This window comes from Ruditapes philippinarum, unplaced genomic scaffold, assembly GCF_026571515.1.
Source record: "Ruditapes philippinarum isolate M1 unplaced genomic scaffold, ASM2657151v2 ctg3997_1_1_1_1, whole genome shotgun sequence".
Lineage (NCBI taxonomy): Eukaryota > Metazoa > Mollusca > Bivalvia > Venerida > Veneridae > Ruditapes > Ruditapes philippinarum.
In genome coordinates, this window is record NW_026866047.1 from 16,564 (window position 1) to 44,492 (window position 27,929).

The 27,929-nt window shown below is 35.3% G+C and overlaps 1 protein-coding gene across 1 annotated transcript; it reads right to left on the reverse strand.

The window, feature by feature from the left end:
- Nucleotides 1-3,885: 3,885 nt before the first annotated feature.
- On the reverse strand, nt 3,886-27,219 carry LOC132731111 (annulin-like). The gene is made up of 18 exons (XM_060717228.1): nt 27,063-27,219; nt 24,165-24,488; nt 23,548-23,656; nt 17,451-17,608; nt 16,864-16,994; nt 16,436-16,589; nt 15,888-16,006; nt 14,962-15,075; nt 14,504-14,675; nt 13,516-13,663; nt 12,867-12,976; nt 11,289-11,451; nt 10,068-10,201; nt 9,212-9,303; nt 8,372-8,573; nt 7,854-8,026; nt 5,110-5,246; nt 3,886-4,112 (listed from the first exon to the last, which is right to left on the reverse strand). Exons 2-18 carry the CDS (start codon nt 24,460-24,462, stop codon nt 3,968-3,970), a joined length of 2,559 nt encoding a protein of 852 aa, XP_060573211.1. The 5' UTR covers nt 24,463-24,488; nt 27,063-27,219; the 3' UTR covers nt 3,886-3,967.
- Nucleotides 27,220-27,929: the final 710 nt, after the last annotated feature.

The following is a 27,929-nucleotide window of genomic DNA, read 5'->3' on the forward strand; positions in this document are numbered from 1 at the left end:
CCTTTATTTGACTTAATTAGATATTTAAATGGAAATCAATTGATTTTATTCACAAAGACTTCACCATTTTTTTGCAATGTGAATAAAATCAGTTTGATTTGTGTTAAAACCTGTAACCAAATCGAAAAAAAAAATCAGTCGACTTGTTCACGATTTGCAACGTGTAAAACCAACGATCATCAATTTGGCAATTTGTAAAGACTGTCGTAAGATTTTGGAACTTTCGAGCGACGACCGTGCGACAGCCTAAGACATTAAAAGACCACTAGCAACCTGTTTGATCGCAAAGAGGTTTTGTGCAAGCTCAAAAACCTCTCTATGACTGAAATTGGTCGTGGGACGGTCATGGTAAGAATGCAAAAAGATCAGCTGTTTTTCGTAGTTTAATGATGGTTCAATAAATAATGTTGTTGTTGTAATGTTGTTGTTAAAAATGTTTTTCTAACACTGGCAAATCATGTTAGAACATAAACATGATCAATAAGATGGCCGTGAAGTACGCGAGCTAACGGGCATCCGGTCTAGCGGCCTTACAGTGTGAACTGGGCGGGCTAGCAGTCTAGAGGTACAACAGTGTGAACTGGGCGAGCTAGCAGTCTAGCGGAATAACAGTGTGAACTGGGCCAGCTAGCAGTCTAGCGGAATAACAGTGTGAACTGGGCGGGATAGCCTTCTAGCGGTCTAGCAGTGTGAACTGAGCGAACTGGCGGGGCAGCAGGGTAAACTCTAAAACTAACCTGATCAAACATTACGTTAACAAAAACGTTACGTGGGCTAGCAGTGTGAACAGGGTGGGCTGGTGGATCAGCGGGATAAACTTAAATACTTAATTGAATCAACAATAAAACCCCATGATGCATTTCCTTGCAGAGTGAATTGGGCAGGCTGACAATGAAGCAGGGTAACAGTGTGATCTGGCCGCCATCCCGCTCAGTTCACACTGCTATCCCGCTTCACTGTTAGCCCGCCCATTTCGAGCTGATAGGGAATGTTTCATAACGTTTTAATGTTGATTCAATTAAGTTTAAAAGTTGATTCCGCTAGCCTGCCATCCCGCTCAGTTCACACTGCTAGACCGCTAAACTGCTAATCCGCACAGTTCACACTGTGATCCCGCTAGACTGATAGCTCGCTCGTTGTAAGCCAGCCACTTCACACTGCCAAGTAATGTATCATGACGTTTTCATGTTGAATCCGTTAAGTTTTAGAGTTTATGCCGCTGGCCCGCCAGCCCGCCCATTAGACACTGCTAGGCCGCTACACTGTTAGCCCGCCTACTTCACACTGCCTGGTTAGGTATCATAACGTTTTCATGTCCAACCAGTTAAGTTTTAGAGTTTATGTCGCTGGCCCGCCAGCCCACCCATTAGTCACTGCTATCCCGCTACACTTATTGCCCGCCAACTTCACACTGCCAGGCAATGTATCATAACGTTTTAATGTTCAATCAGTTAAGTTTAGAGTTTAAACTTCTGGCCCGCCAGCCCGCCAGTCCGCCAGCCCACCCAGTCACACTGCTAGAACGCAACACTGTTAGTCTGCCCACTTCACACTGCCAGGGAATAATCATGAGGTTTTAATGTTGATTGAATTAAGTATAAGAGTTGAGTCCGCTGGCCTGCCAGCCTGCCCAGTTCACACTGCTAGCCCGCTTCACTGTTAGTCCGCCCATTTCACGCTGCTAGGAAATGTTTCTTTACGTTTTCATGTTGATTCAATTAAGTATGAAAGTTGATCCCGCTGGTCCGCCAGTCCGCTCAGTTCACACTGCTAAAACGCAACACTGATATCCCGCCCACTTCACACTGCTAGGATATGTATCACAACGTTTTCATGTGTAATCAGTTAAGTTTAAAGGTTTATCCCGCTGGCCCGCCAGCTCGCCCATTTCACACTGCTAGACCGCTAGACTGCTAGCCCGCACAGTTCACACTGTTATCCCACTAGACTGCTAGCCCGCCCAGTTCACACTGTTATCCCGCTAGACTGATAGATCGCTCGGTTCACACTGTAAGGCCGCTAGACTGCTAGCCCGTTAGCCCGCGTACTTCACGGCCTTATCAATAAGTGCATTATGTTCTATCAAAATCGTCTGTTTTTCTTATAATTCCTTTGTCCAATTTCTAAAATGTTTAACTGTTTAACATTAAAAGATTGATTTTCATTACCCTTTGCGATATTCAAGCGATAAAATGTGTTCCATTTCCTGGAAAACTTTTAGTTTCATTGGACATTTTTTAGTGGTGTGTCTTATTTTAGCCATACAAAACAGAGACTGTTGATTTATCTTTTTTTCCACTCTGTATTTTGAGTGGGTTTTACTTTACGCCGACACTGGTAAAGTTACAATGACTTTCCATGTTATAGATCATTAAGGATATAACAACACTTAAGTGAAATTCTATTTATGTATATAATTATTCTTCTAAAACAATTTCCAAACATCCAAGAATATGTTAAATATGTGAATGACATTGGCATTATAAGTAATCATTAAGATATTATAATGTATGCATTCATTTCTTACTGAAAAATTTGGCTAAGACTTTATCGAAAATAAATTTCTATTTACTTCCCTTTATTTACATGAACTGTAAATTCAGTGATATCTTTACAAATTAATGTTTTCTTGAACGTACAATATTGATAAATCTTCATTTGACCATCATATTTATATATATATCATAAATTTGACTGACAAGATCTATAAATGGTTAACGATGACTTACTTCAGGCACTAGAGACTACCTCATTGTAATAACTTACTTCTGTTAAAAAAAACTAGATAGCATTCTTTTGTCATATGACAGAATGGAAAGTAAACGAATAAAGTGTAACCCTTAGTTAAGGGGGCTTACGTCATATAAGAAAAATAATAAACAAAAAGAACAAAACATGTTGTTTCGTGTAAGATCTTTTATTGTAGAAAAAATAGTAAAATTAGTAAAAATCGTAGAGACATGGCACTCGTATAAAATGAGATAATATAAATTGAGTAGATCAAATCTTAAAAAGTAGCAAAGATGTATGTAATAAATCATATGTGTTCACTTAGTATTTAGAGAGCTTCGTTATACGTAGATATATGTGTTTTTATACAGTCAAGTATTGTAACGTGAAATGGAAGCCGAATACCGTGTATCATTATTATTTTTCACATTTTTTTTTTGCAAATTAATAAAAATTTTGAGCAATTTGTTATAGCTGAATGTGTTTTGTTGAACAATATAAAATCATGTGTTGGTTGGGTTCAAGTCACATCATCTCCAGCTTTTCTGGTGGAGGAAGACCTCTGGACCTCATGTGCCTCTCCATACATTATTTTAGACATGAGCGGGCATCTGGGTAAAATAACCAATGTTCTGCTAGCTAGTTCGGTAGCTTCCTCACATGAAAAAGTTCAAAATACACCAGAGGGATTCGAACCAACAGCGGTGAGGGACGTGTGACTGGAACTCAATGCCTTATAAATTGGCCACGAACGCCATGGATAATATAACAATAGGCATGAATCCATTTCAGTTATTCTACTGTTTTTTCTTTCAGAAAAGATAACAAATATATTTTGAACCACTACTTTTGTAATAAGAGCAAACAGCTTTCATATGTATAATATCTAAATGCGTATAAGACAGATCACTTCTATCATAAAAAATCAAAGATGAAAAAGTTGCAGTATGGACTATCACAATGAACACTACTTTTACAGTGTATATGGAAAGCGAATAAAATTGTAAGTGCTGACAATGTCAATAATGAATATAAAATATCAGTTCGGTATAGTTGAGAAGCAGTTTATCACAATATTTCTAAAATGAGTGTTTTTTTTCTCCATGGAATACATTATATCTACATCACCTACATGTAGATATATTCTAATTTCTTGAAAAAGTCTTGTAAAAAACTTATCTAAGATTTATATTTTATCACAATTTGCATATTAAGTCTCATTTCTAGGGTAAAAAAACTATGGATTAATTTGTAGGCTTGCAGACCCTGATATGTCGGCAATTTCTTTACTATCAAAGCTGAAGTACACGGCTGCTTTCTTCTTCGCTTTCAAAGCCGGTAATGTGAATTCCTGTCTGTAGGTCCCTTTAGCAGGAACATCCCTGTTGAATGAATGAAAAATATATGATACTTTGAAAAAAGCATTATTGGGATCAATGATTGAATATTGCTGAAGTAAAATATGAGCATTTAGGGCCCTCACAGAGGAGAAAAAATGATTGTGTTGCGCTATTTTTTTGTGCAAAACCTTTTTATAACATAATATGTATACACTAACAATGTTTACATCAAAGTTTTACATTTTAACAAATAAATAGTATAATTATGATACTTATTTTGCAACAAACAAACAAACAAACAAACAAAACAAACAAACTTATACGCATTTATATATGGCAGTAGTTCTTTGATCCTTCAAATTAGGCAATTTTATGATGTTTAAAGTGGCAGACGATGAACAGTAAGAATAACCCGGATTAAATTTGAATTATAACAACAATGTTTCTCCCCACAATTGAAACTTATAAACATGATTAAGCCATTATTTGGTAATGAGTTTGGCACTGATGTAACTAAAAATATACATGTGTGTTCCTGTTTCAGGAGGCTTAAGTTAATTAAATGCATTTCATTAAATTTCGAGTTTTTTCTTCCCTTTTTTAGGAGGGTTGGGGATTGGTATGGGGTCGGCTCACTCATTGGCTGTTTTTAGATTTGAAACAAACAATGATTATTACGAACATTTCCAACTTCAAGTAATGTACAGTGGTTTTTCTTCTTAAACTGATATTTCCTCTTATCAAAATACTCAAAATTTATTAGCATAATATGAGCCGTGTCATGACAAAACCAACATAATGTGTTTGCAACCAGCATGGATCCAGACCAGCCTGCGCATTCCAGCATTCTGATCAGGATCCATGCTGTTCGCTTACAAACCCTAGAACAAGTAAAGAAACTGATAGCAAACAACATGGATCCTGATCAGACTGCACGGATGCGCAGGCTGGTCTGGATCCATGCTGGTCGCAAACCCATTATGTTGGTTTTGTCGTGACATGGCTCATATATACAAAAGAATCACTGAGGATAACTTACACGACTGGAAGGTCATCGAAGTCCTTAAAGCCGATACTTTCCATTGAAATGTTACAGCATGTAAGTGGCTTATCTAGAGGGTTGTCAAAGCTTACTACGAATGTAGTGTTTTCTCCACATTTTGTCTCGTCTGGGCACTAACAATAGAACAGTTTCAAAATTCTATTAACAGTTATATACAATATTTATGGTCATTCATTTCTATAATCGTAGTTTAACAATGTTTGTTCCAAGGCGAACTAATTAGCTGTCCAGGCCAACCATGAGGTGAGAATAATTATTGATATAAGACAGAGGGCAATCGTGAAAACTGCACTAGTTTGCTGCGAACTGCAGGTAAAACGTGTCATATTCTAGAAGCCTAGGTTGTAATGTACAAATGGCATAGTAAAGCATGTGCTTCGGGCATATTTTATCATGAAATGATGTTTTACTGGCCTCGTATGTCATGTACGACGGACTTAGTTTGTCATATACCACTCTTTTTGTATGTCATGTACAAGGGGAATAGTTTGCCATGTACCAAAGGCATAGAATACCATGTAATACGGACCTAGTTTGTTTTGAACAATAAGCAAAATATGTCATGTACTACGGACATATCTTGCGATGAACAACAAGCAAGGTATGTCATGCTCTACACGCATAGTATATTGTGTACTATAGATGTAGTGTGCCATGTGAAAAAGGCGCTGAGTGTCCTGTACTATGGACGTATTTGTCATGTACGATGGACGTATTTGTCATGTCCGATGGACGTAGTGTGTCATGTACGATGGACGTAGTGTGTCATGTACTATGGACTTACTGGTCATGTATTATAGACGTAGTGTTTCATGTACTATGGACGTAGTGTGTCATGTATTATGGACGTAGTGTGTCATGTATTATGGACGTAGTGTGTCATGTACTATGGACGTAGTGTGTCATATACTATGGATGAAGTGTGTCATGTACTATGTACGAAGTGTGTCATGTACTATGTACGTAGTGTGTCATGTACTATGTACGTAGTGTATCATGTACTATGGGCGTAGTGTGTCATGTACTATGGACGTAGTGTGTCATGTACTATGGGCGTAGTGTGTCATGTACTATGGACGTAGTGTGTCATGTAATATGGACGTAGTGTGTCATGTATTGTGGACGTAGTGTGTCATGTACTTTGGATGTAGTGTGTCATGTACTATGGACATAGTGTGTCATGTATTGTGGACGAAGTGTGTCATGTACTATGGACGTAGTGTGTCATTTACTATGGACGTAGTGTAACATGTACTATGGACGTAGTGTGTCAAGTACTATGGACGTAGTGTATCAAGTACTAAAGACGTAGTGTGTCATGTACTATGGATGTAGTGTGTCATGTACTATGGACGTAGTGTGTCATGTACGTTGGATGTAGTGTGTCATGTTCTATGGACGTAGTGTGTCATGTACTATTGACGTAGTGTGCCATGTACGATGGATGTAGTGTGTCATTTACCATGGACGTAGTGTGTCATGTACTATAGACGTAGTGTATCATGTACTATGGACGTAGTGTGTCATGTATTATGGACGTAGTGTGTCAAGTACTATGGACGTAGTGTGTCAAGTACTATGGACGTAGTGTGTCATTTACGATGGACGGAGTGTGTCATGTACTATAGACGTAGTGTATCATGTACTATGGACGTAGTGTGTCATGTACTATGGACGAAGTGTGTCAACTGTCAAGTACTATGGATGTAGTGTATCATGTACTATAGACGTAGTGTGTCATGTACTATGGACGTAGTGTGTCAAGTTTTTATGGACGTAGTGTATCATGTACTATGGACGTAGTGTGTCATGTACTAGGGACGTAGTGTGTCAAGTACTATGGATGTAGTGTATCATGTACTACAGACGTAGTGTGTCATGTACTATGGACGTAGTGTGTCAAGTTCTATGGACGTAGTGTGTCATTAACGATGGACGGAGTGTGTCATGTACTATAGACGTAGTTTATCATGTTCTATGGACGTAGTGTGTCATGTACTATGGACGTAGTGTGTCAAGTACTATGGATGTAGTGTATCATGTTCTATAGACGTAGTGTGTCATGTTCTATTGACGTAGTGTGTCAAGTACTATGGACGTAGTGTGTCATGTACGATGGATGTAGTGTGTCATGTACTATGGACGTAGTGTGTCTGTACTATGGACGTAGTGTGTCATGTACTATGGACGTAGTGTGTCTGTACTATGGACGCAGTGTGTCATGTACTATGAACGTATTGTGTTAAGTACTATGGATGCAGTGTGTAATGTACTGTGTACGTAGTGTGTCATGTACTATGGACGTAGTGTGTCATGTACTATGGACGTAGTGTGTCATGTACTATGGACGTAGTGTGTAAAGTACTATGGACGTAGTGTGTCAAGTACTATGGACGTAGTGTGTCCTTTACGATGGACGGAGTGTGTCATGTACTATAGACGTAGTGTATCATGTACTATGGACGTAGTGTGTCATGTACTATGGACGTAGTGTGTCAAGTACTATGGATGTAGTGTATCATGTACTATAGACGTAGTGTGTCATGTACTATGGACGTAGTGTGTCAAGTACTGTGGATGTAGTTTGTAATGTACTTTGGACGTAGTGTGTCAAGTACTATGGATGTAGTGTGCCATGTACTATGAACGTAGTATGTCAAGTACTGTGGACGTAGTGTATTATTTACTACTTTGTTCTTCGGGCACATTTAAGGATGTACCTCAACATCAATGTCTGGTCGACGGAATCTTGCATCAGCTTCCTCTCGTACAATTTGTTCAGGTTCACCATCACATGGTTCAACATAAGCTGTTGCTACAATACTAATAAGCGCCTGATCAACAAGATGTTCCAAATATTCAGCAGGCTCTAAAACTGTTTCAAACACCTTCTCTGAAAATTCAAATCAAACATACATATACATATTTAGATATTAAGAATTTACATAACATACTAGGTTTGGATTAAATAGTATGCTAGTATTTGTTCTTATAAATAGCTACATGCTAGTATTTGTTCTTATAAATAGCTACATGTATACGCGTTCCATAAATAGATGAAACAGTTTTCTTCTCGAATAAATAATGTTATTTTATCATCAGTAGAATTGAAGTTATATTTTTATAAAAGACTATGAAGCTCGAAAAAGATATGATAGATAAGTGAATATTAAGAAATAAACAGACTCTTACAATGATAATAGTACGATATTGAAAATAGAAAACAATCGCATGTTACCTTCATTTCCGGCCAACACCTGGTCTGAAAATAATTTCCTGTGGAATATCTTTGTATGATGACCAGTATAGGCCTGAGGTGAAGCAGATAAAACAAGTATTGGAATTTTTCTTTCTTTACTTCCGGCGTTCTTTGCCGTGAATCTAACCGCCATTTTCTCGCCAATCATGACGTCATCAAAAGACAGGCTAAACTGAAGTGGCTGTTAAAGATACAGTGTATAAATAAAAATTCTAGAGCGTGACTTCAATTATTTTCGATTTTAGTTTTGAACAGTATTTAATTTTATTCCACTCATTTTACTGTTGGTTTTACGTCGAACCAACACCTAAGTTACATGGCGACTTTCCATCATCACTTATGAAAGAAGACCTTAGTTGCACTTCCGTTCATTAGTTCAGAAATAAACGAACGGGCACCTGACTAGAACCATCGATAGCTGGGAAGCGTCCTCACATGTAAAAGTCCAAAGTCCTTTGTAGATGAGAGGGGCAAGTGCTTTGAGGTAAACGATCATAATCAACTCCAGCACGGACGCCATTTTCACTCATGTTCTATGTATACATATTAAATCATGCTTATTTTTTCAAACTTTGAAAATTCACATTATGCTTTTCTTATTTAGTAATACGAAAGAAGTTTCAATTTATATGTCTTACATGAAAAATGCTATCACTTTAAAGTGGATAGGGGCTTAAATTATGATTACCTATTTCACGCTTTAAAGACCATGTTCATTTATCTTTTGTCAAGTTTTGCAAAACAAAAAAAATAGAAGAAACTATTTGTTGAGATTGTATGAAAACGTTTATAAAGAAAGAAGTGGTCCTAACTACCAACCTCGACTTTCTCTTCTTCTAGGTATGTTTTTCGAACAGGAAACCTGGCTGTTTTATGGGCGTTCATTACAGTCTCACGTTCCTCCTCCGAACCTAGAAAATTTCCCAAAATACATGAGATGTGAATTACCTTTCCAAAACAAAATATTCCGGTAAAGGGAGATCACTCTAAAACAATGTTAACAATACATGAGTACATTCAATTCGTTGTTTGAGTTCGTTCATGAGCCAATAATGATGATGATGATGATAATAATTATTATAATAATTACATGTACAAAAAGTACAATATCTGCAATACACCCTAGCACCGGCTTATACAGAATCTTATCTTCAACTCTCCAAGTTTCTGGATCAAAAACTCCCAAGTATGAGACAATCATAAGGCAACAAGTATCATTATGAAAAATCATTTCTTCTTCTTTTCAATTGATTTATATCTTAGTTATGAAGTATAAAAATATACGACGCAAGCAATTTCTCTAGTAACAACTGATGACAACCGCTGTTTATTCAAAAATTTCAGACAAATTTATATAATCTTAATAATATTTCCTGGACATTATGCCAAAGAAAATTTCTTAAACAAAAACAAAAATTCGAAAATTTGTTCGTGTTTGATAAAACGACATCGGGACGTTACGTTACCAGAAAGTGTTTCCGTAACGCATGAATTTTGATCAAATATTTAGCAAAGTAATTAACTGAGAGGTACAGATTAACGTAAAAGCAGAGTAAATTGAATATAACGTTTTAACTTATTTTGCCAAAACAGTCCCAAAAACATTTTTTTTCTATTTTCAATTATATTAAAATAATATTAAGCTTTCAACTGAAAATAAAATAAAAATATTCACCTTCTTTTGGTTTGTATGCTAGGGTCAAATCTTCCCGTTGTTCCTCCGAATATATTTTTCTTTCATGATATTTTTTTGACTTGTACTTGAATGGTTGTCCTGTTGGTTTTTTCGTGCTGATGCACTTTCCTACACTGTTAAACAGTTTTATATGTATGAGACACAATTCAAATCGGAAAAGAAAGCAAATGACAGAAAATCCCTTGAAGTACAGTATGTATGTGCACCAGATGGTGTGCAGAATCTATATGTAAGAGATTTACAAGAATATCGGGGTTGATAGTCTCAAATTATGATGCCGTAGTAAGGGGAACTTGCGCACAGACACCCACACAGGTACTATTCTATTACCAATTTTGATTTGAAACGTTCCAATTCATTTTTTACTTGAAGAATTAACGTGTCTGCGAAAGCGGGTAAAATAGAGTCATAACATCATCACTGTGACCATGTGTAAGGACGAATTAAATGATTTCTATTTAGTACTTTGTATAATTGACAAAAATTTTGAATGCGATCAAGTAATTATATTTTGTTTGGATGGACTTTTAAAGTTGCATGCCGCCTCCAGATGAGTAAAAATATTTCAGAAATATCAAACTTGTGAAAATTTAAGAAAACTTAGGATTTTTAAGAAAAGTAAAAAGATTCAAAATTCAAGTCATAATTTACATGTATTGTGCAATTAAAGACGGATTTTTCAGTAAATCACCATATTTCTATTGCGATACTAACACATTAAGGGCTATTTTCGCACTTTTTTAAAAACATTTTTTCGGTAAATAACGTGGATTGTAAGTGCCGTTTGAAATGCGCAAAGTACTTTTTTTTCCAATCACAATATTTTACTTTTAAATATATTCTATAAATTTTCATAAAAATTAGCTTAAATGCGGAGACATGTCGTTTTTAAGCTGCTTATGTCTAATCTTTCGTACTTTGACCCAACTATTTCATATACTTCAAAACGATCAATTGTTATTTCTCCATAAAAAGGAAACTTGTATTAATATTATTTCATTTTAGAACTATTGTCTAGTTATCAGTTATTTGTAAATTCCTAAAACGCATCTGAAAAAAAAAAAAAAAAAAAAAACAACAGGGGTTTCATTGCAAAACTGCAGTTTGAAACATTCTTATATGGTTAATAATAGATTCAAAAAAATCAGAATCGTTGGATCCTGGTCAATCACATGACATGGTGTATCTACTCGTACTTACGAATCTTTTTCCATCTTTATACGCTCGTATGAATCGCCCGGATGTATTCTCCAATGAATTTTGTCCGCATTGACTTCGGAGAAGACAAAACCGGTATCAAAACCAAAATTACAAAGACCTTTCCTTACAGCAGCCACTGGGCAAGGTCCACATGTGTATTGACCTGTGGTTATAATAAACTCCTGTCAGCAAAAACGCTCATAATTTTAAATTGACTAAACTGTTTAATAGCTACATAATATACTCAACATCACTAATTCCGCGTCATCACTTATCTCACGGTAATGGCATATTTTCATGTGACCAGTGTTAAAATTGGTCCGAATTGACATATTTTATTCAAACACCTTAACAACAAAGTTTTTGTGCAAAATAATTTAAGTCTATAGCTTTTTACGTAAAACTGAACAACATTTTACATACTTCTGCAAAAAAAAACATAGTCTATTAAATTTGTGCATACGTCTGAAACAATCATCATTTTATAAATGTTCTTGTTTGTTGAAAGAATAAATTTTGAGTTGCAATGTAAAGGTACTTTTAATATTTAAAATTATGCAAAATAACATATAGAAATTTTAACTGAAACATGAAAAAACTGAAAAAAACACCAATACCGCGAGTTTAATGATGACATACCGTTTTCAAAATGGCCGACAAACGGTCTACATCTGACAAATTTAAACTTATTTTTATTGAATATATTGTTGTTTCCTTGTGTCATATATCAGAAAAATGACTAAATGATACAGTTTATGACAGTTTTTGTAGTGTAGTTTATTGTTTGTTTTCTTTACTGTTTTAAAGTGTTAAGTACCGTGAACTAAGAGGAGCACAGTATACTACTCGTATAAGTTATAACTACAAAATAGATTTACGTATATCTATATATTAAGGGCTCATTATGCCCCAGAAATTATTTTAATTTTATTCTCAAAAGCTCTTATTTCTGTTGTTATGTTATAGTTTCCAATAGGTTCACTCTCATTCACTCACTTACATGAACCATCTTTTGCTTCTGTTATTTTTTTTTGAAAATCAATACAGTTATAGTGATTAAAAAGTTCACATTCTACGCTGTTTTCTTCAGGTCATTCTCATCTAACATGTTATAAAGCAATCATTTAGACGCTATAAAACACACGACGTCGGTTTTTAAAAAGGAACAAAATATTCGTCGTTTCTGAGGCATAACGGCCATTAATTTAGCATATTTGCTTTATTGTGACTTTTCATAGCGTCATGGCATGGCTGAAAACTTTGCTCCGCTTAAGCATGCTCCAAACATACACCACAGCAGGAAATAAAAAGATGTGTGGCGACCGTAAAAATCACCCAGATACTCATCTCAGTGCTATTCAGATCAAAGGTGGACAAACAATTGAACGCTGCTAAATACCGGATGAAGGGGAGGCAAACCATACGGCACAATCAAATATCATTTTCATATCGACGGACATGTTAAACAATAAAACCTAAGATTTTATATCCCAAAATTAACCGATATATCTGTGCTCAAGCTGGATATCTCCCCACCCCTAAACTTAAGAAACAAAGTTAATATACGTATAATTATACCTTCACTAGTTTCCTGCGGGGTCGCATCAATAACTTGCCATCCAGGTTCGGAAAATTCCGGGGCCAGGTCGGGTCTTGCAAACCAAACTTCGTTCCAAACATGGAAATTCCTTCAAGAAAATGTAATAGAGTAGATCTACATCGAAAGATGAACTTATTTACAGCTTATGTAATGCACGTATTTAATATAATGACGACATTAGCAGACGATAAATCTACGACTGATCACACAAGTCCGAACAATTGCAGCGGTCATTTAAAAATGTTAAGCTAGTTTTAATATCAATAGAACTATGCCAACAGTGTTGTGCTAGTCGTGCCGTGAACATGATTTATGCTGTCGTCTGCCCAAATTTAGCAATTTTATAATGAAATCGCTAATCTTATAAATGGAATGTTCCAAAATCGAAACAAGGCAAACACGTTATTAGAAATATAACAAGTTGAGAATGTTATCAATACTAAACGACCAGTACCATGCTCGCAGCCATGCGACCAGTGAATACCCAGATCTGTCAGCACATCTGCGCTGTCGGATCATGATCTTCTATCATCACTTTTCAAAATTGATACTTAACGTGGTAAAAGTTAATCTACATGTATAATTTAAGTACAGAAAGCAAGATATTTATAAAGTTAAAAGCGTTACCACACAGAGTCTGAGTTCATATGTTCTATCTCTTCATCTACACCTCCTACCGGTTTAAAGTATTTCTCTATGCAATTAGACTCGTCAGTGTCATGGGCGGAGGCAAAGTTTGTGACTGTCCTACAAGGAATACCAAGTGCCCTACAAACTGGAATAAGTAATACAATCGAGGTAAAAGATGCCATACAAACTAATATGAGTAAAAGTAATTACAACTGAAGTATTGGAAAAACTATAACTTTATATGGTATCCGAATTCAGTTTAAAAAAATCAAATTCTTATTTTTGCAAATAGACAATCATGTACAACTAATTGTGGATGGGTTGCGTTGGCAGTTTACACTTAGGATCACGGCAGTAGGCCACATTGAATTTACCAGAGCACAATTCCTCGGCAGGCTTTCAAGTAGTTGACCAGTACTAAATCCATTCACTTTCGCATGGAACTAATAACTTCTGTACTTGATAGAGCAGAGGTACAGTGCAAATGACCGTAGAAAGCATTTCATGATCAATTACAGCGAAAGAGATATGCGTTTTCCGGGAATCGAACACGATTCACAGTCAAACACACATGCAACTTTATTTTTTCTTTTACACAAGTAAGTTTAACTTAGGCCCTGGAAAAGGTGTCAATATTTACTTTATGATGTTAAGATTCGTGTATAAGATATCAGTCCATTTCTCACTCTGTTTGTGCAGGAATATCATCTTTACTGTGAAAAATAACACTAAAACGAAAGCGTTTCACTGCTTTTAACTCATCGGACTTGATATCAATTTATTTTTGAATATACTTTTATTGTCTTTCCTTTTTAACTGTCCCAGTTAATTTACGTAAGTTATTTCAATTTTATGTTCTTAGTGGAGCAACTTTATTAAGCTAAGAATTCTAGGAGAAAGTTGTGTAGTGCGCCTACGTAGTGCTTGCTTAGATAAACTACGGTTACTGTGGGGCAGTACTTACTCATGCATATTTATCATATACCTGTTGTTGTGATACAAGAAAATACCCAGCACTGGCCAAATTTCACAGGTCCACTTTCAAACCATTGTTTCAAAATTTTGACACTCCCCACCCACTTTGAAGGCGAGACACCTTCACTATAATCTCCACTCCAGTTTCCGGTCAATACACCAAAGTCGTCTGACGAATTCACCTAGTTTTAAATAAACGTTAATATTACAATGAAATACTATTTATATTATTCTTAAAAAGATTGACTGACAGTGCAAAAAGTTGCGATTAAATTTGGATTTAAAATTTGCTCAATTTGTCGAGAAAACTTGAGTTTTTTTTTGTCCTAATAAATTATTTTATGCAATGATTTGTTTCATTAGCGCAACCTAACTTTCCAATTTCGACTGATGGTCCGTGTTCATGCAAAAGAATGATAATGCACCCTAAGGAAACGCGTTTAATGAACGCTCAAATATTATTAATACCATTTTAGCTATCATTCTGCTGACTTTTATTGGATCCGACATCGGCTTCAACCTACATGGGTCAAACCCTTGAGTGACCAGCATCAGTGCTATCTCAAGTATACCGGCCTGAAACTAAACAAAAGATAACAAAATATAAACATATCTAACGAAAAGAATAAAGATGTCACTACCATCTTTAAATATGAATATACACACTTAAACATTTAAACTAAGACAAATAACCAAAAGGAAAATAGTATATAACTAACATAAGTGAACTAAAAATAAAATCTTTTCACCTTTATAGTTGTGATTTTTGTTAAATACACCTTACAGTGTACAGGTACATTCAACATCGGAAATATTGTCATATATTTTTCACAAAAACGTTTTTATTTTTGGTTTCTTGTTGCAGTTTTCAAGAACCAATACTCAATGGTCATTTAGATAAATTACCTTTTGCTTCTTTCACTCTTTGGCAATTGGTAAAGTCAATTTTGAATGGAAGTCAAACTACAACTTAATTTACATTTTGATTTCTTTACGACCAATTACCGTACCTCCAATGCTACTATTGTAGGTTTATCTACAATTAACTTTCTTTAAATGCATTATTAAAGCATTATTAATAATATGCTTGACTTTTCTTAAGAATTGAATTTTTTAAAGGCTAAGTGTGCCTTTTAATTATTTTTTTATTGACTTATTCAATATAACATTTCAACTTTACTGTGCAAAGTGCCTTTTTTAGAAGCTTAGACGCTTATATTACACATTTATCATACTATACAATATAACACAGTGGATAAACCAAAGCCCTGTGTCATATCTGATCAATGTGTACCATGCCTAGCGATTTCAACGATCTCTAACTTTTCATGGAAGCCAAGGTACTTTAATTCAAATTTTTATTACGAAAACAGGGATAATGCTATATAAAATACCTGTCCGAAGTTCCATTCTTTCGCCCCTGGTTGTGTATAATTTCCTCTCCAAACAGCACCACTTTCATTTAGGATGTATTCATCGAGCAACTCAGTCTGCGGCATGTACACAGTGTCATCTAACAAAATAAACATAGCCTTAAAAGTAATCACCATCTTAAAGTTAGAAAAGATGGAAGTAATCAATTGATAATAAAAAGGGACCCAATAACAAAAATATTACCATCAAGCAGACAAATATAGTATTGTTAATCAATTGGGTCAATCAATAGAATCGTTCAAGTGATTTTGATTTGAAGCTGCAGGTTTCATCATGACAATTTAGTTGACAGATATTGTTAGCTAAATTTATGCATACAATTTTTAAAAAATATATATAATTATAAGTATTTCATTTAAGATTTCTTATTACTCCTCGTAATTTTGAAGATTTTGCTGATTTATTAAAAGTAACGGAACATCACGAACGTTACCGGAAAGAAATTCGTAATGTTCCGGAAAACAAACGGAATAAGACGGAAAGTGACGAAATTTGAAGAATGACTTACCCGGACACCATGGATTGAACAGAATTGTGATGTCGTCTTCTTGCTCATACTGACGAATGATGGTTTTATCATTGCCATCTTTGTCTTTACCTTCACATTTTGTCTTCACATAGAAATTCCACTCCCCGATAATACAATTGGCGGGAATATGTACCTTAATAAATGAAATGATAACAAAAATAATTACATCAACAATGATGATGATGATGATGATAACAATAGTAATAGTAATATTAATAATAATAATAACAACAACAACAACAACAACAACAACAACAACAAATAATAATGATAATAATAATAATAATAATAATAATAATAATATATAATAATAATAATAATAATAATAATAATAATAATAATAATAATAAAATATTAAATATTAAACCGAAATGAAAAATATGTAAATGGGGAACCTGTTAATTTACCAGAATAGTGACGTCATTTCCGGACTTGCTTTGTAAAGTTGCGCCCCATTGATCAGGTGTAAACTTTTGCTTCCCGGACTCGTCTATTTCAAATTGAGCTTTAGTACCTCCTGATGGTTTTGCCCATTCTCCTAATAAAATATAGAAGACCTCTATAAGTTAATGAGTTCCTTTTTTTGTATCAATTACATGTATAACAATCAGCAATCGTCCGCCATTGAATAAAGTGTAAAATGTAATTTTGTTTAGTAAAAACACTTCAGAACCGTTTGTAAAGTGTTCCTTGCTTAAGGACTGGAAATAACTGCATATAATTTTTGAAAGTGGAAGTTTTGCTTTCCTTTATATCATTTATTACTAATAACAACCGATAAACAAGAACGATATCATCAACAACAAGTGAACAAAAGGAAAAATCTACCCCGCCGCAAAAATAAATAAATATATATAATAAATAATAAATTATTTAATAAAAATATCAAAATAAATTCATTAAAGAAATACCCCCCCCCCCCGACAAATACAGAATCAAAAAATCTAAAATCAACTCTACAGTGCGTGTCATCATAAAGAAACAATTTCATTACCTAGAGTGAAGCACAAGAGCAATTCATTTTTCTCCTTGTCGTATGGTCTATCAAACGTTATTGTCATCTTGATATTATCTCCCCGACGAACGACCAGTTCCGCCGGCACTACTTTATCGTTTACCTTTCTCTCTCTCGTACATTCATATTCATCAGTCCTGACATGAAAAAATATGAGAACTATTATATTAGTTTTTACCAAATTTAGCACAGAGGAATAAATTGCGGGAAAAAAACGGAATTCTTAAGTTGGGTTTTAATTCTTTTTCTGAAATAAAACACACTGCTTATATAAAGGTCTTAGTATGTAAAGATCATTTACTAGGAAAATAAAATTTACGTCAGCTTATAAACCGCACGCTTGGAAATTTCGTCTTTTTTAACATATAGGCGGCGGCCCATTAGTCCGAGAAAATGCGGTATACATTCTTCTCTTTTTTTTCTTCTCGTGAAGATTATATATTGTAATAATATTTATATTTTGTATGTACATTGCATAAGTTCCGTAAGAAAGAATATTATATGAAAATGTATTTGCATCTAAATATCATAGTTTCAGATATAGAAGCCGGTCGTTTACAGCAGGGTCTTTCAAATAGAATTCTATTTGAAAGACCCTGTTTACAGTTGTACCAGTTCTATACTATGTTCAATAGTGGCGAATGAATGTGTCCATACGACCAGTGCAGACCAAAATCAATCAGCCAATCGGCTATGAAAATAGCTCTTCAGTCGTAACAAAGTTTGAATTTCCCCTACATATCCAAGTTTTTGTTCGACAAGTCTATTTCAGAACATTTAGCGTAGTAAGCGTTAATTTCTAGAATAATAATAGACAATAGAAAACATACATTATAATCTTGCAATCTGTTGAAGTGCATATAATGTTTAGATAAATTTTATAGAAAGTGTTTCTCGGCGCAAAAGTCATTGGTCGCTACTTCAGTATACATGTTCTAATAAGTATTTTCTATAATTGTTCATCAATTGTGACCTATATGTTATAAGTTGTGTTACCTCATCATTATCTGCAATTTCTGAACAAATGTCTCTTGCCCCATTTTAAAAGATTGAACAAAAAAAAAACACCGGCAAGTTCTGTCTCACCCGTGTATCATATCTTATAAGCTCCGAAACGAAAAAGAGCAAAAACAATCGTTGACTTCTGAAAGGTTTTATATACGGTGCCGGATTTACACAATGACTTAAAATTTTACTAATACTTTGCTTTGTATTCACAACCGCATCAATTGAGAAGAAAGAAGCAATAAGCAAACACGGACAAAGAGGATATAAATGTGTATGTGAGAAGTTAGCAGTGAACAGTGAGCTAAGCAAAAAGGCATTTCAATTTATATAGGGAAGGTAATGATCTGCTGTAATGCTCAGCTGTTTTTGGCATCTAGCAGGGCATTCCTAAATATAGTGTAAAAATGCTCTGCTGCAATACTCAGCTGTCTTTGCAATCTAGCAGAGCATTCCTAGCTTTAGTGAAAAAAATGCTCTGCTGGAACGCTCAGCTGGCTAGGCAATCTAGCAGGGCATTACTAAATATAGTGTTAAAATGCTCTGCTGGAATGCTCAGCTGGCTAGCTAAGATAGTAGGCAATCTAGCAGGGCATTCCTTAAATATATATTGAGAAAATGCTCTGCTGGGATGCTCAGCTGGCTAGGCAATCTAGCAGGGCATTACTAAATATAGTGTAAAATGCTCTGCTGGAATGCTAAGCTGGCTAGGCAATCTAGCAGGACATTACTAAATATAGTGAGAAAATGCTCTGCTGGAATGCTAAGCTGGCTAGGCAATCTAGCAGGGCATTACTAAATATAGTGTAAAATGCTCTGCTGGAATGCTAAGCTTGTGGCAATCTAGCAGGACATTACTAAATATAGTGTACAAATGCTATTCTAGAATGCTAAGCTGGCTAGGCAATCTAGCAGGGCATTACTAAATAAAGCGTAAAAATGCTCTGCTGGAATGCTAAGCTGGCTAGGCAATCTAGCAGGGCATTCCTAAATATAGTGTAAAAATGCTCTGGTGAAATGCTCAGCTGGCTAGGCAATCTAGCAGAGCATTACTAAATAAAGTGTAAAAATGCTCTGCTGGAATGCTAAGCTGGCTAGGCAATCTAGCAGGGCATTCCTAAATATAGTGTAAAAATGCTCTGGTGGAATGCTAAGCTGCTAAGCAATCTAGCAGGGCATTACGAAATATAGTGTAAAAATGCTCTGCTGAAATGCTAAGCTGGCTAGGCAATCTAGCAGGGCATTACTAAATATAGTGTAAAATGCTCTGCTGGAATGCTAAGCTGGTTAGGCAATCTAGCAGGACATTACTAAATATAGTGTACAAATGCTTCTCTGGAATGCTAAGCTGGCTAGGCAATCTAGCAGGGCATTACTAAATAAAGCGTAAAAATTCTCTGCTGGAATGCTAAGCTGGCTAGGCAATCTAGCAGGGCATTCCTTAATAAAGTGAAAAAATGCTCTGCTGGAATGCTAAGCTGGCTAGGCAATCTAGCAGAGCATTACTAAATATAGTGTAAAAATGCTCTGCTGGAATGCTAAGCTGCTAGGCAATCTAGCAGGGCATTCCTAAATATAGTGTAAAAATGCTCTGGTGGAATGCTAAGCTGCTAGGCAATCTAGCAGAGCATTACGAAATATAGTGTAAAAATGCTCTGCTGGAATGCTAAGCTGGCTAGGCAATCTAGCAGGGCATTACTAAATAAAGTGTTAAAATGCTCTGCAGGAATGCTCAGCTAGCTAGGCACTATAGCAGAGCATTCCTTAGTATAGTGAAAAAAATGCTCTGTTGGAATGCTCAGCTGGCTAAGCAATCTAGCAGAGCATTACTAGATATAGTGTAAAAAATGCTATGCTGGAATGCTCAGCTGGCTAGGCACTATAGCAGAGCATTCCGTAATATAGAGAAAAAATGCTCTGGTGGAATGCTCAGCTGCTAGGCAATCTAGCAGGGCATTACTAAATATGTTGTAAAAATGCTCTGGTGGAATGCTAAGCTGGCTAGGCAATCTAGCAGGGCATTCCGAAATATAGTTAAAAAATGCTCGTGCGGAATGCTCAGTTGGCAGACTGATTCTGAGTTCCAGGATTTATTGTTGTATGTTTTATTGACATTTTCGACTTCTATGCAATTCTGAGACACTCGCAGACTTTCGGGAATTTTCGGTGCCAATAGAAATAATGATATTTTTGACTTCAAAGGACCTTTGAGAGACTATTTCATTGTCCTGCGACTTTTTAAAGAACACTCGCAGACTTTGAGGAATTTTGGTGCCAATGCTGATATTGACAATTAAGATTTCTAGGGACCCTCAAGAGTACATTTTGGTCGTCTGCGACTGATTTTTGGACACTCGCAGACTTTCAGGAATGTTTGGTGCCAATGGAAATAATCATATTTTTGACTTCTAGGGACCTTTAAGAGTCCATTTCATTGGCCTGCAGCGTATTGTTGGACACTCGCAGATTTTCAGGAAAGTTTTGATGCCAATAGAGATGATGGCAATTTTTACTTCTAGGGACCCGCCAGAGTCCATTTTTATGGTCTGTGACTGATTCTGGGACATTCGCAGACTTTCAGGAATCTCTGGTGCCAATGGAGATAATGACATTTTTGACTTCTAGCGACCCACCAGAGTTCATTTCGCTGGTCTGCGACTGATTTTGAGACACTTGCAGACTTTCAGGAATATTGATGCCAATGGAGATAATGACATTTCTGACTTTAAGGGAACCGCCAGAGTATATTTCTTGGGTCTGCGACTGATTCCTTGATACTGGCAGGCTTTCAGGATGTTTAGTGCCATTGCTGATCATGACTTTTTTACTTTTAATGACCCCTTAGTCATAAGCAGAGCATTTTTACCTCAAAAATGTCATTATCTGGCTTAGCACCAAAAATTCCTGAAAGTCTGCAAGTGCCCAATATTCAGTCGCAGACCAACGAATTAGACTCTGGATGGTCAAAAATGTCATAAATTGTAATTATCTCTATTGGCACCAACAATTCCTGAAAGTCTGTGACTGTCCAAGATTAAGTCGGAGACCAAAAAAATGGACCCTGGATGGTCCCTAGAAGTAAAAAATGTCATTACCTGCCTTGACATAAAAAATTCCTGAAAGTCTGTGAGTGCCTCAGAATCAGTCGCAGACCAAAAAAATGGATTCAGAAAGGTCCCAATAAGTCAGAAAGATCATTTTCTGCATTGACACCAAAATTCCTGAAAGTCTGCGAGTGACTCAGAATCAGTCGCAGACCAACGAAATAGACTCAGGAGGGTCCTTTTGAAGTAAAAATGTCATTATCTCCATTGGAACCAAACAATTTCTGAAAGTCTTTGCTTCAAGAAACATTCGCAGACCAACGAAATGGACTCTGGATGGTCCTAAAATATCACAAATGTCATTAACACCAAAAATTCCTGAAAGTCTGCGATCGTCCCAGAATCAGTCGGAGACCAAAGAAATAGACACTTGAGGGTCCCGTAGAAGTCAAAAATGTCATTATCTGCATTGGCACTAAATATTTCAGAAAGTCTACTAGTGCCAAATAATCAGTTGCAGACCAACGAAATTAATACTTTATTAAAGAATGCCCTGCTAGTTTGTCTAGACAGCTCAGCATTCCGGCAGAACATTTTTACACTAATTTTCAGAATGCTTTGCTAGATTGCCTAGCCAGCTGAGCATTTTTAAAACTATATTTAGGAATGCCCTGCTAGATTGCTAAGCTAGCTGAGCATACCAGCAGAGCATTTTTCGCACTATATTTTGGAACGCTCTGCTAGATTGCATAGCCAGCTGAGCTTGCCAACAGAGCATTATTTTTACACTATATTTAGGAATGCTCTGCTGGATTGCCTAGACAGCTGAGCATTTTTAACACTATATTTAGGAATGCCCTTCTAGATTGCCTAGCCAGCTGAGCAATTCAGCAGAGCATTTTAACACACAATTTTGGAATGCCCCGCTAGATTGCTTAGCCAGCTGAGCATAACAGCTAAGCATTTTTACACTATATTTAGGAATGCCCTGCTAGATTGCCTAGCCAGCTGAGCATACCAGCAGATCGTGATTACACTATATTTTGGAATGCCCCGCTAGATTGCTTAGCCAGCTGAGTATAACGGCTGAACATTTTTACACTATATTTTGGAATGCCCCGCTAGATTGCTTAGCCAGCTGAGTATAACGGCAGAACATTTTTGCACTATATTTTGGAATGCCCCGCTAGATTGCTTAGCCAGCTGAGCATAACAGCAGAGCTTTTTACACTATATTTTGGAATGTCCCGCTAGATTGCTAAGCCAGCTGAGTATAACAGCAGAGCTTTTTTACACTATATTTTGGAATGTCCCGCTAGATTGCTTAGCCAGCTGAGCATAACAGCAGAGCTTTTTACACTATAATTTGGAATGCCCCGCTAGATTGCTTAGCAAGCTGAGTATAACAGCAGAGTATTTTTAACACTATATTTAGGAATGCTCTGCTAGATTGCCTAGCCAGCTGAGCATACCAGCAGATCATGATTACACTATATTTTGGAATGCCCCGCTAGATTGCTTAGCCAACTGAGCATAACAGCAGTGCTTTTTACACTATATTTTGGAATGCCCCGCTAGATTGCTTAGCCAGCTGAGTATAACAGCAGAGCATTTTTACACTATATTTTGGAATGTCCCGCTAGATTGCTTAGCCAGCTGAGCATAACAGCAGAGCTTTTTACACTATAATTTGGAATGCCCCGCTAGATTGCTTAGCCAGCTGAGTATAACAGCAGAGTATTTTTAACACTATATTTAGGAATGCCCTGCTAGATTGCCTAGCCAGCTGAGCATACCAGCAGAGCATTTTTACACTTTATTTAGTAATGGCCTGCTACATTGCTTACCCAGCTGAGCATACGAGTAAAGCATTTCTACACTTTATTTGGAATGCTCTGCTAGATTGCTTACCCAGCTGAGCATAACAGCAGATCATTGATTTCCCTATATAAATCGTAATGCCTTTTTGCTTAGCTCACTGTTAACTGCTAACTTCTCACATACTATAAATGTTTATTAACAATTACCTATGTTCCAATGTATTCTCTTTAATATGAAGATCGACAGATTTGACATACAGCTCTTTTGCTAGATCTTCTTTCGGCAAAACCGGTTTGGGTGGTGGAGGAGGCGTTTCTGTAATAAAATATGTCTTGAAAAAATGATTCATATAAGCTGTGTTACTTTTCAATGTGCTTGACAATTCTAGAATTCAAACCCCATGTGCTAGCATTTAAATGATTTTGTAGCAAAAGTTGTTCTGTTAAGATGCTTCTTTGAACGAACACTTTGAATATTATATTTTGCAGTCATTATATTTCCTCTGTAAGCTTTAAAACAAGGTTTAAAAATGAACATTAATAATATTATAGAAGTTAACCTTCTTCACTTCTACAATCAGAAACCAACATAGTGCTCATTTGTTCCCCTTTTTCTAAAGCTTCGGGTCAACAATTGTCGAACCCCATTTATTGGAATACAATTATGCATAATCATACAAGTATAAACAGTAAATTAATAAAAAAGGGATACATGATAGAGTTTCAAAATGTTCACATTAAATTTACAATATAATTTATGAAACTGATTCGTGCTTGTTTAAATACATTTGTCAAGTCAATCATCATAAAATAAACTAACAAACCTGGTCTTGCTGGTGAAGGTGTTCTCTCTTTTTCGTCATTTGCTTCTTTCCCGTCTTTTCCTGCTTTTAAGGCCCTGTTGACCTTCCACGCTTTGAACATATTCCGCAACCTTTCCCAGGAATAGCCCTTCTTTCGTTTGTTGCCATAGTAAAGATTTTCATATGATGGCGGTGCGTCTTTGCTTCCGTACCTTTTACCTTTTTTCTTGTTGAAGCCAACTGTTTTTTCTCCATAGCTAGGGTAGGAGTTCGTAGTATTTCCTTTCCCAGCAAGGCTTTGTTTGTAGCGTGCGTACATGGCCGGTCTTGTCTGTTTGTTACAATCTAAAATGAAATTGAAAGAAAGAAAAAGAAAATAAACATATTGTTTGTTTTAGAGGACGAACCTTGTTGTTCTTCAACAATTGCCAATGATGCATTAATATTTCATATACGAGTATAAATTATGGCCAAATCACTTATCTTCTGTTAAGCAAAAAATGCTTGACGTTATTCTAACATCCATAGATTCATAAAATAAAATATGGGTGTGTCATATTTTCGCTCTGTATCGTATTATCGTGTTTTCGCCTTGCAGCTCGCGGTGCGAAAATACGATATGACACAGCTCAGCCACAAGAATAAACCAAAAAAAATCTTTATATCATTGTTTTTATATCATTGTTTATATATTATCTTTCTCGTTATTCAAACTAAACTTTTTTAAAAATCTTTTTTTCTTTATCTTATTGGTTTATTTGTTATATATCTCATTGTACAGAATGTTTTTATCTTATCTCTTTATATCATTAATTTAGATTAAACTGTTTTTATCTCATCTCTTCATATCAATGGTTTTCATGTTATCCATTTCATTGTTCAAACTGAAACTGTTTTTATCTCATTTCTTTGTGTCATTTGTTCATATTTTACCTATCTCATTGCCCAGACTATCTTTATCTCATTTCTTTCTTTCATATGTCTATATGTTATCTATATAATTGTCCAGACTGTTTTTATCACACTTTTTTATCATTTGTTAATATTTTATCTATCTCATTGACAGACTGTCTTTATCTCATTTCTTTCTATCATGTGTCTATATGTTATCTATATAATTGTTCAGACTAGATTTTTTATCTCATTTTTTAATCATTGGTTAACTTATTATTTATCTCATTGTTCAACCTGCTTTTATCTCATTTCGTATTTTTGATCTATTTGTTTCTGTTGTTATCTCTCCACTTTATACTATAGTTCCTAATGCTTTTGCTAAAATGCTTCATTTTTATGTATTTTATCTCTTTGTCTCATGTATTCTCCAACTCTCTATCTGCTTCTTTAATTTCTCGTATTTTTATATATTCATTTTTTTATGTCGGTTACTCGTATATTTCTCAATATCCATACTGTATATGTATCTTAACTCTTTATCTCTTTGTATCTTGTATGTTTATCGTTATGTTTATATATTTTATTTTTCTATCTAAATGTATCACAATTCTTAACATCATTACGTTAATCTCTTATCGTATAAAAAAAGAGTTGCTTTAACAGTCAACAGTTTATTTTAAAACTCCTACCAAAGTCAATATTTACTTTACTTCTTGTTTATTATCGTCCTATATCATAAATAGTCGGAGCGTATAATATGGTTTTAAAATTCTAAAGCTTAACTGCGACTAGCGCACGGCATATTCGCAATTGTGCTGTTTAGTCAGCAGTTACTTTTAAAAATATCCCTAGAAATGATGAATGATTAGGTCCAAAGTGAAAGATGGACAAGTCCATTTAAGATATAAAACGTGATAAGGGTTAAAATATTTTTTTTCTACTTGTTATAGAGTTTGTAAGCGAACTGTGCGCAAGCTGGTCTGGATCCATGCTGGTCGCAAACCCATTATGTTCGTTTTGTCGTGACGCAGCTCAATTATCTAAAAACCAGTTATAATTAAATAAATAACAATTCGTTTTTTAACGCTAAAAGTGACGTTATGTCAATTGCATATGGAAATTTAGTTTAAACTTATCTTTTACATGTACAATAACTCTCACTGTGTGATGAAGATGTATTCATAAGCTATAAATGAAAGTGATTTCATGAAAGGAATCAATACAAATCGATAGTTTGATGGGTTAATGGTTTAATTTTCGTCACGCATACCTTGTGATACTATTGAAAAAAAATCCGTCTCAATCAAATCGATTGAATGGAGATTTCTGCTCATAAGAAAAGAATAAGCTTACATTGAGGTTACTAAAATCTAGGAGAATATAGTCATGACACATGCTCAAGCGTTTGTTATTATTAAATAATGAAATTGTGCAGTTTTGGTAGCGTTTCAAAAAGTCTTTTGTACGAGTGGACCACAAAACGCATTAAACTTTTCACAAGTGTCGTATTTCAAACTTAAGTATAAAGAAGTCAATATTTTATTATATCATAAATAGATCGACCTCGACCACGAATATAGGTTTTCCTAGTTGTTAAACTTAGCACTAATTAACTGATAAGGCAAAACAATACAATATCGTTAGCTTCTATGTATTTGTACGATAATAATACTCTTTACTGAAAAAATTTTATATGTTTATATTTTAATGTTAACAAAAATGAAGGCATAGCATTGAATGATATTTTACAGAAAATAACATTTTTACAATTCATCATTAAACGATAGGCTTATTATCAATAATGCATTTAAATAGAGTAATGGATCGATTCCACGGTCTTCCTTTTGTTTCTCTGTTTTGAAACAAGGAAGCGGTTGCTTATCTGTAAAATCGATACAACTGGAGTTTTTCTTTCCGACGTTAATTCAAACAACAACATCAAAGAAAAGTGCAATTGCAGTATCAGCAACAGACCAATGCTTGAATAAAATTAAATATGACTATTTAAGTAAAGAATTTACATACCAGATTGCAATAATCTCCACAAATCCAACCAATACAGAAGCAATGATACTTTTCAGCGTAACTTAGATGGAAACGATATTCAAGTTTGTTCGTCAATGTTTACATTGAAGCGTCGGTAACTAGGGGGTGAAAATGCTTGATGTGACGAGTACAAAAAAAGAAGTGCATTCTTTATAGGGCGCGTAGTGGTAATTTTATATCTGTTTATATTTTGTGTACTTTTGAACAAGTTTACCTGTTAAATCGAATTTTCAGCTTAAATGGGTAGATATTTGTATGAATTCGAAAATGACTTAATAAAACATGACTGTAAAATGATTTAAGTATAATTATGTTGTAAATTAAATCTTGAATAGAGCAACAAAATTGGTAATTGGCACAGGAGAACTTTTCTTTTATATGCAGTATTCATGTAAAGAGGGGTTGCACTTTATATAAAATCATTAATTAGGCTAATTATTTTTTCTTTTTCACATTTCAAATTTTAAAGTGTGGTAAATATTTTTATAAAGGGTTTCTTTTTGCGAGAGTGTCTATATTTATAATAACTCTTTAATGCGTATTTTTACACATTGCAGAGGGTGCCAGAGAATGTCGGCATTGGGACAAAGGATGGGACATTTGTGTTTGTGCGTGTTTTTGTGTTGTGTCACGATTACTTATACTGGTCGCCGGGTCGAAGCAATATGAGCCAGAATATTTTCGTTTTGCTGGTCCATTTCTATGTTTAAGTTTCCCTCTTTACTAAGTTGTGTCATGGAGTCGACATATGTCTTCTTCAAAAGAAAATTGACCATTATTCCCCCTCCCCACACGAGTTAGTCATGCCAGGTTATTACATAAGGTGAAATAACCGTGACGTTTCGT

Coding starts and splice junctions, on each gene's coding strand:
- LOC132731111 (XM_060717228.1), bottom strand. CDS start 24,462: ATGTACGCACGCTACAAACAAAGCCTTGCTGGGAAAGGAAATACTACG. Junction 23,657..24,164: donor ACCTTCACCAGCAAGACCAG/GTTTGTTAGTTT, acceptor ATTTTATTACAG/AAACGCCTCCTCCACCACCC. Junction 11,452..12,866: donor CCCGCAGGAAACTAGTGAAG/GTATAATTATAC, acceptor TTATAACCACAG/GTCAATACACATGTGGACCT.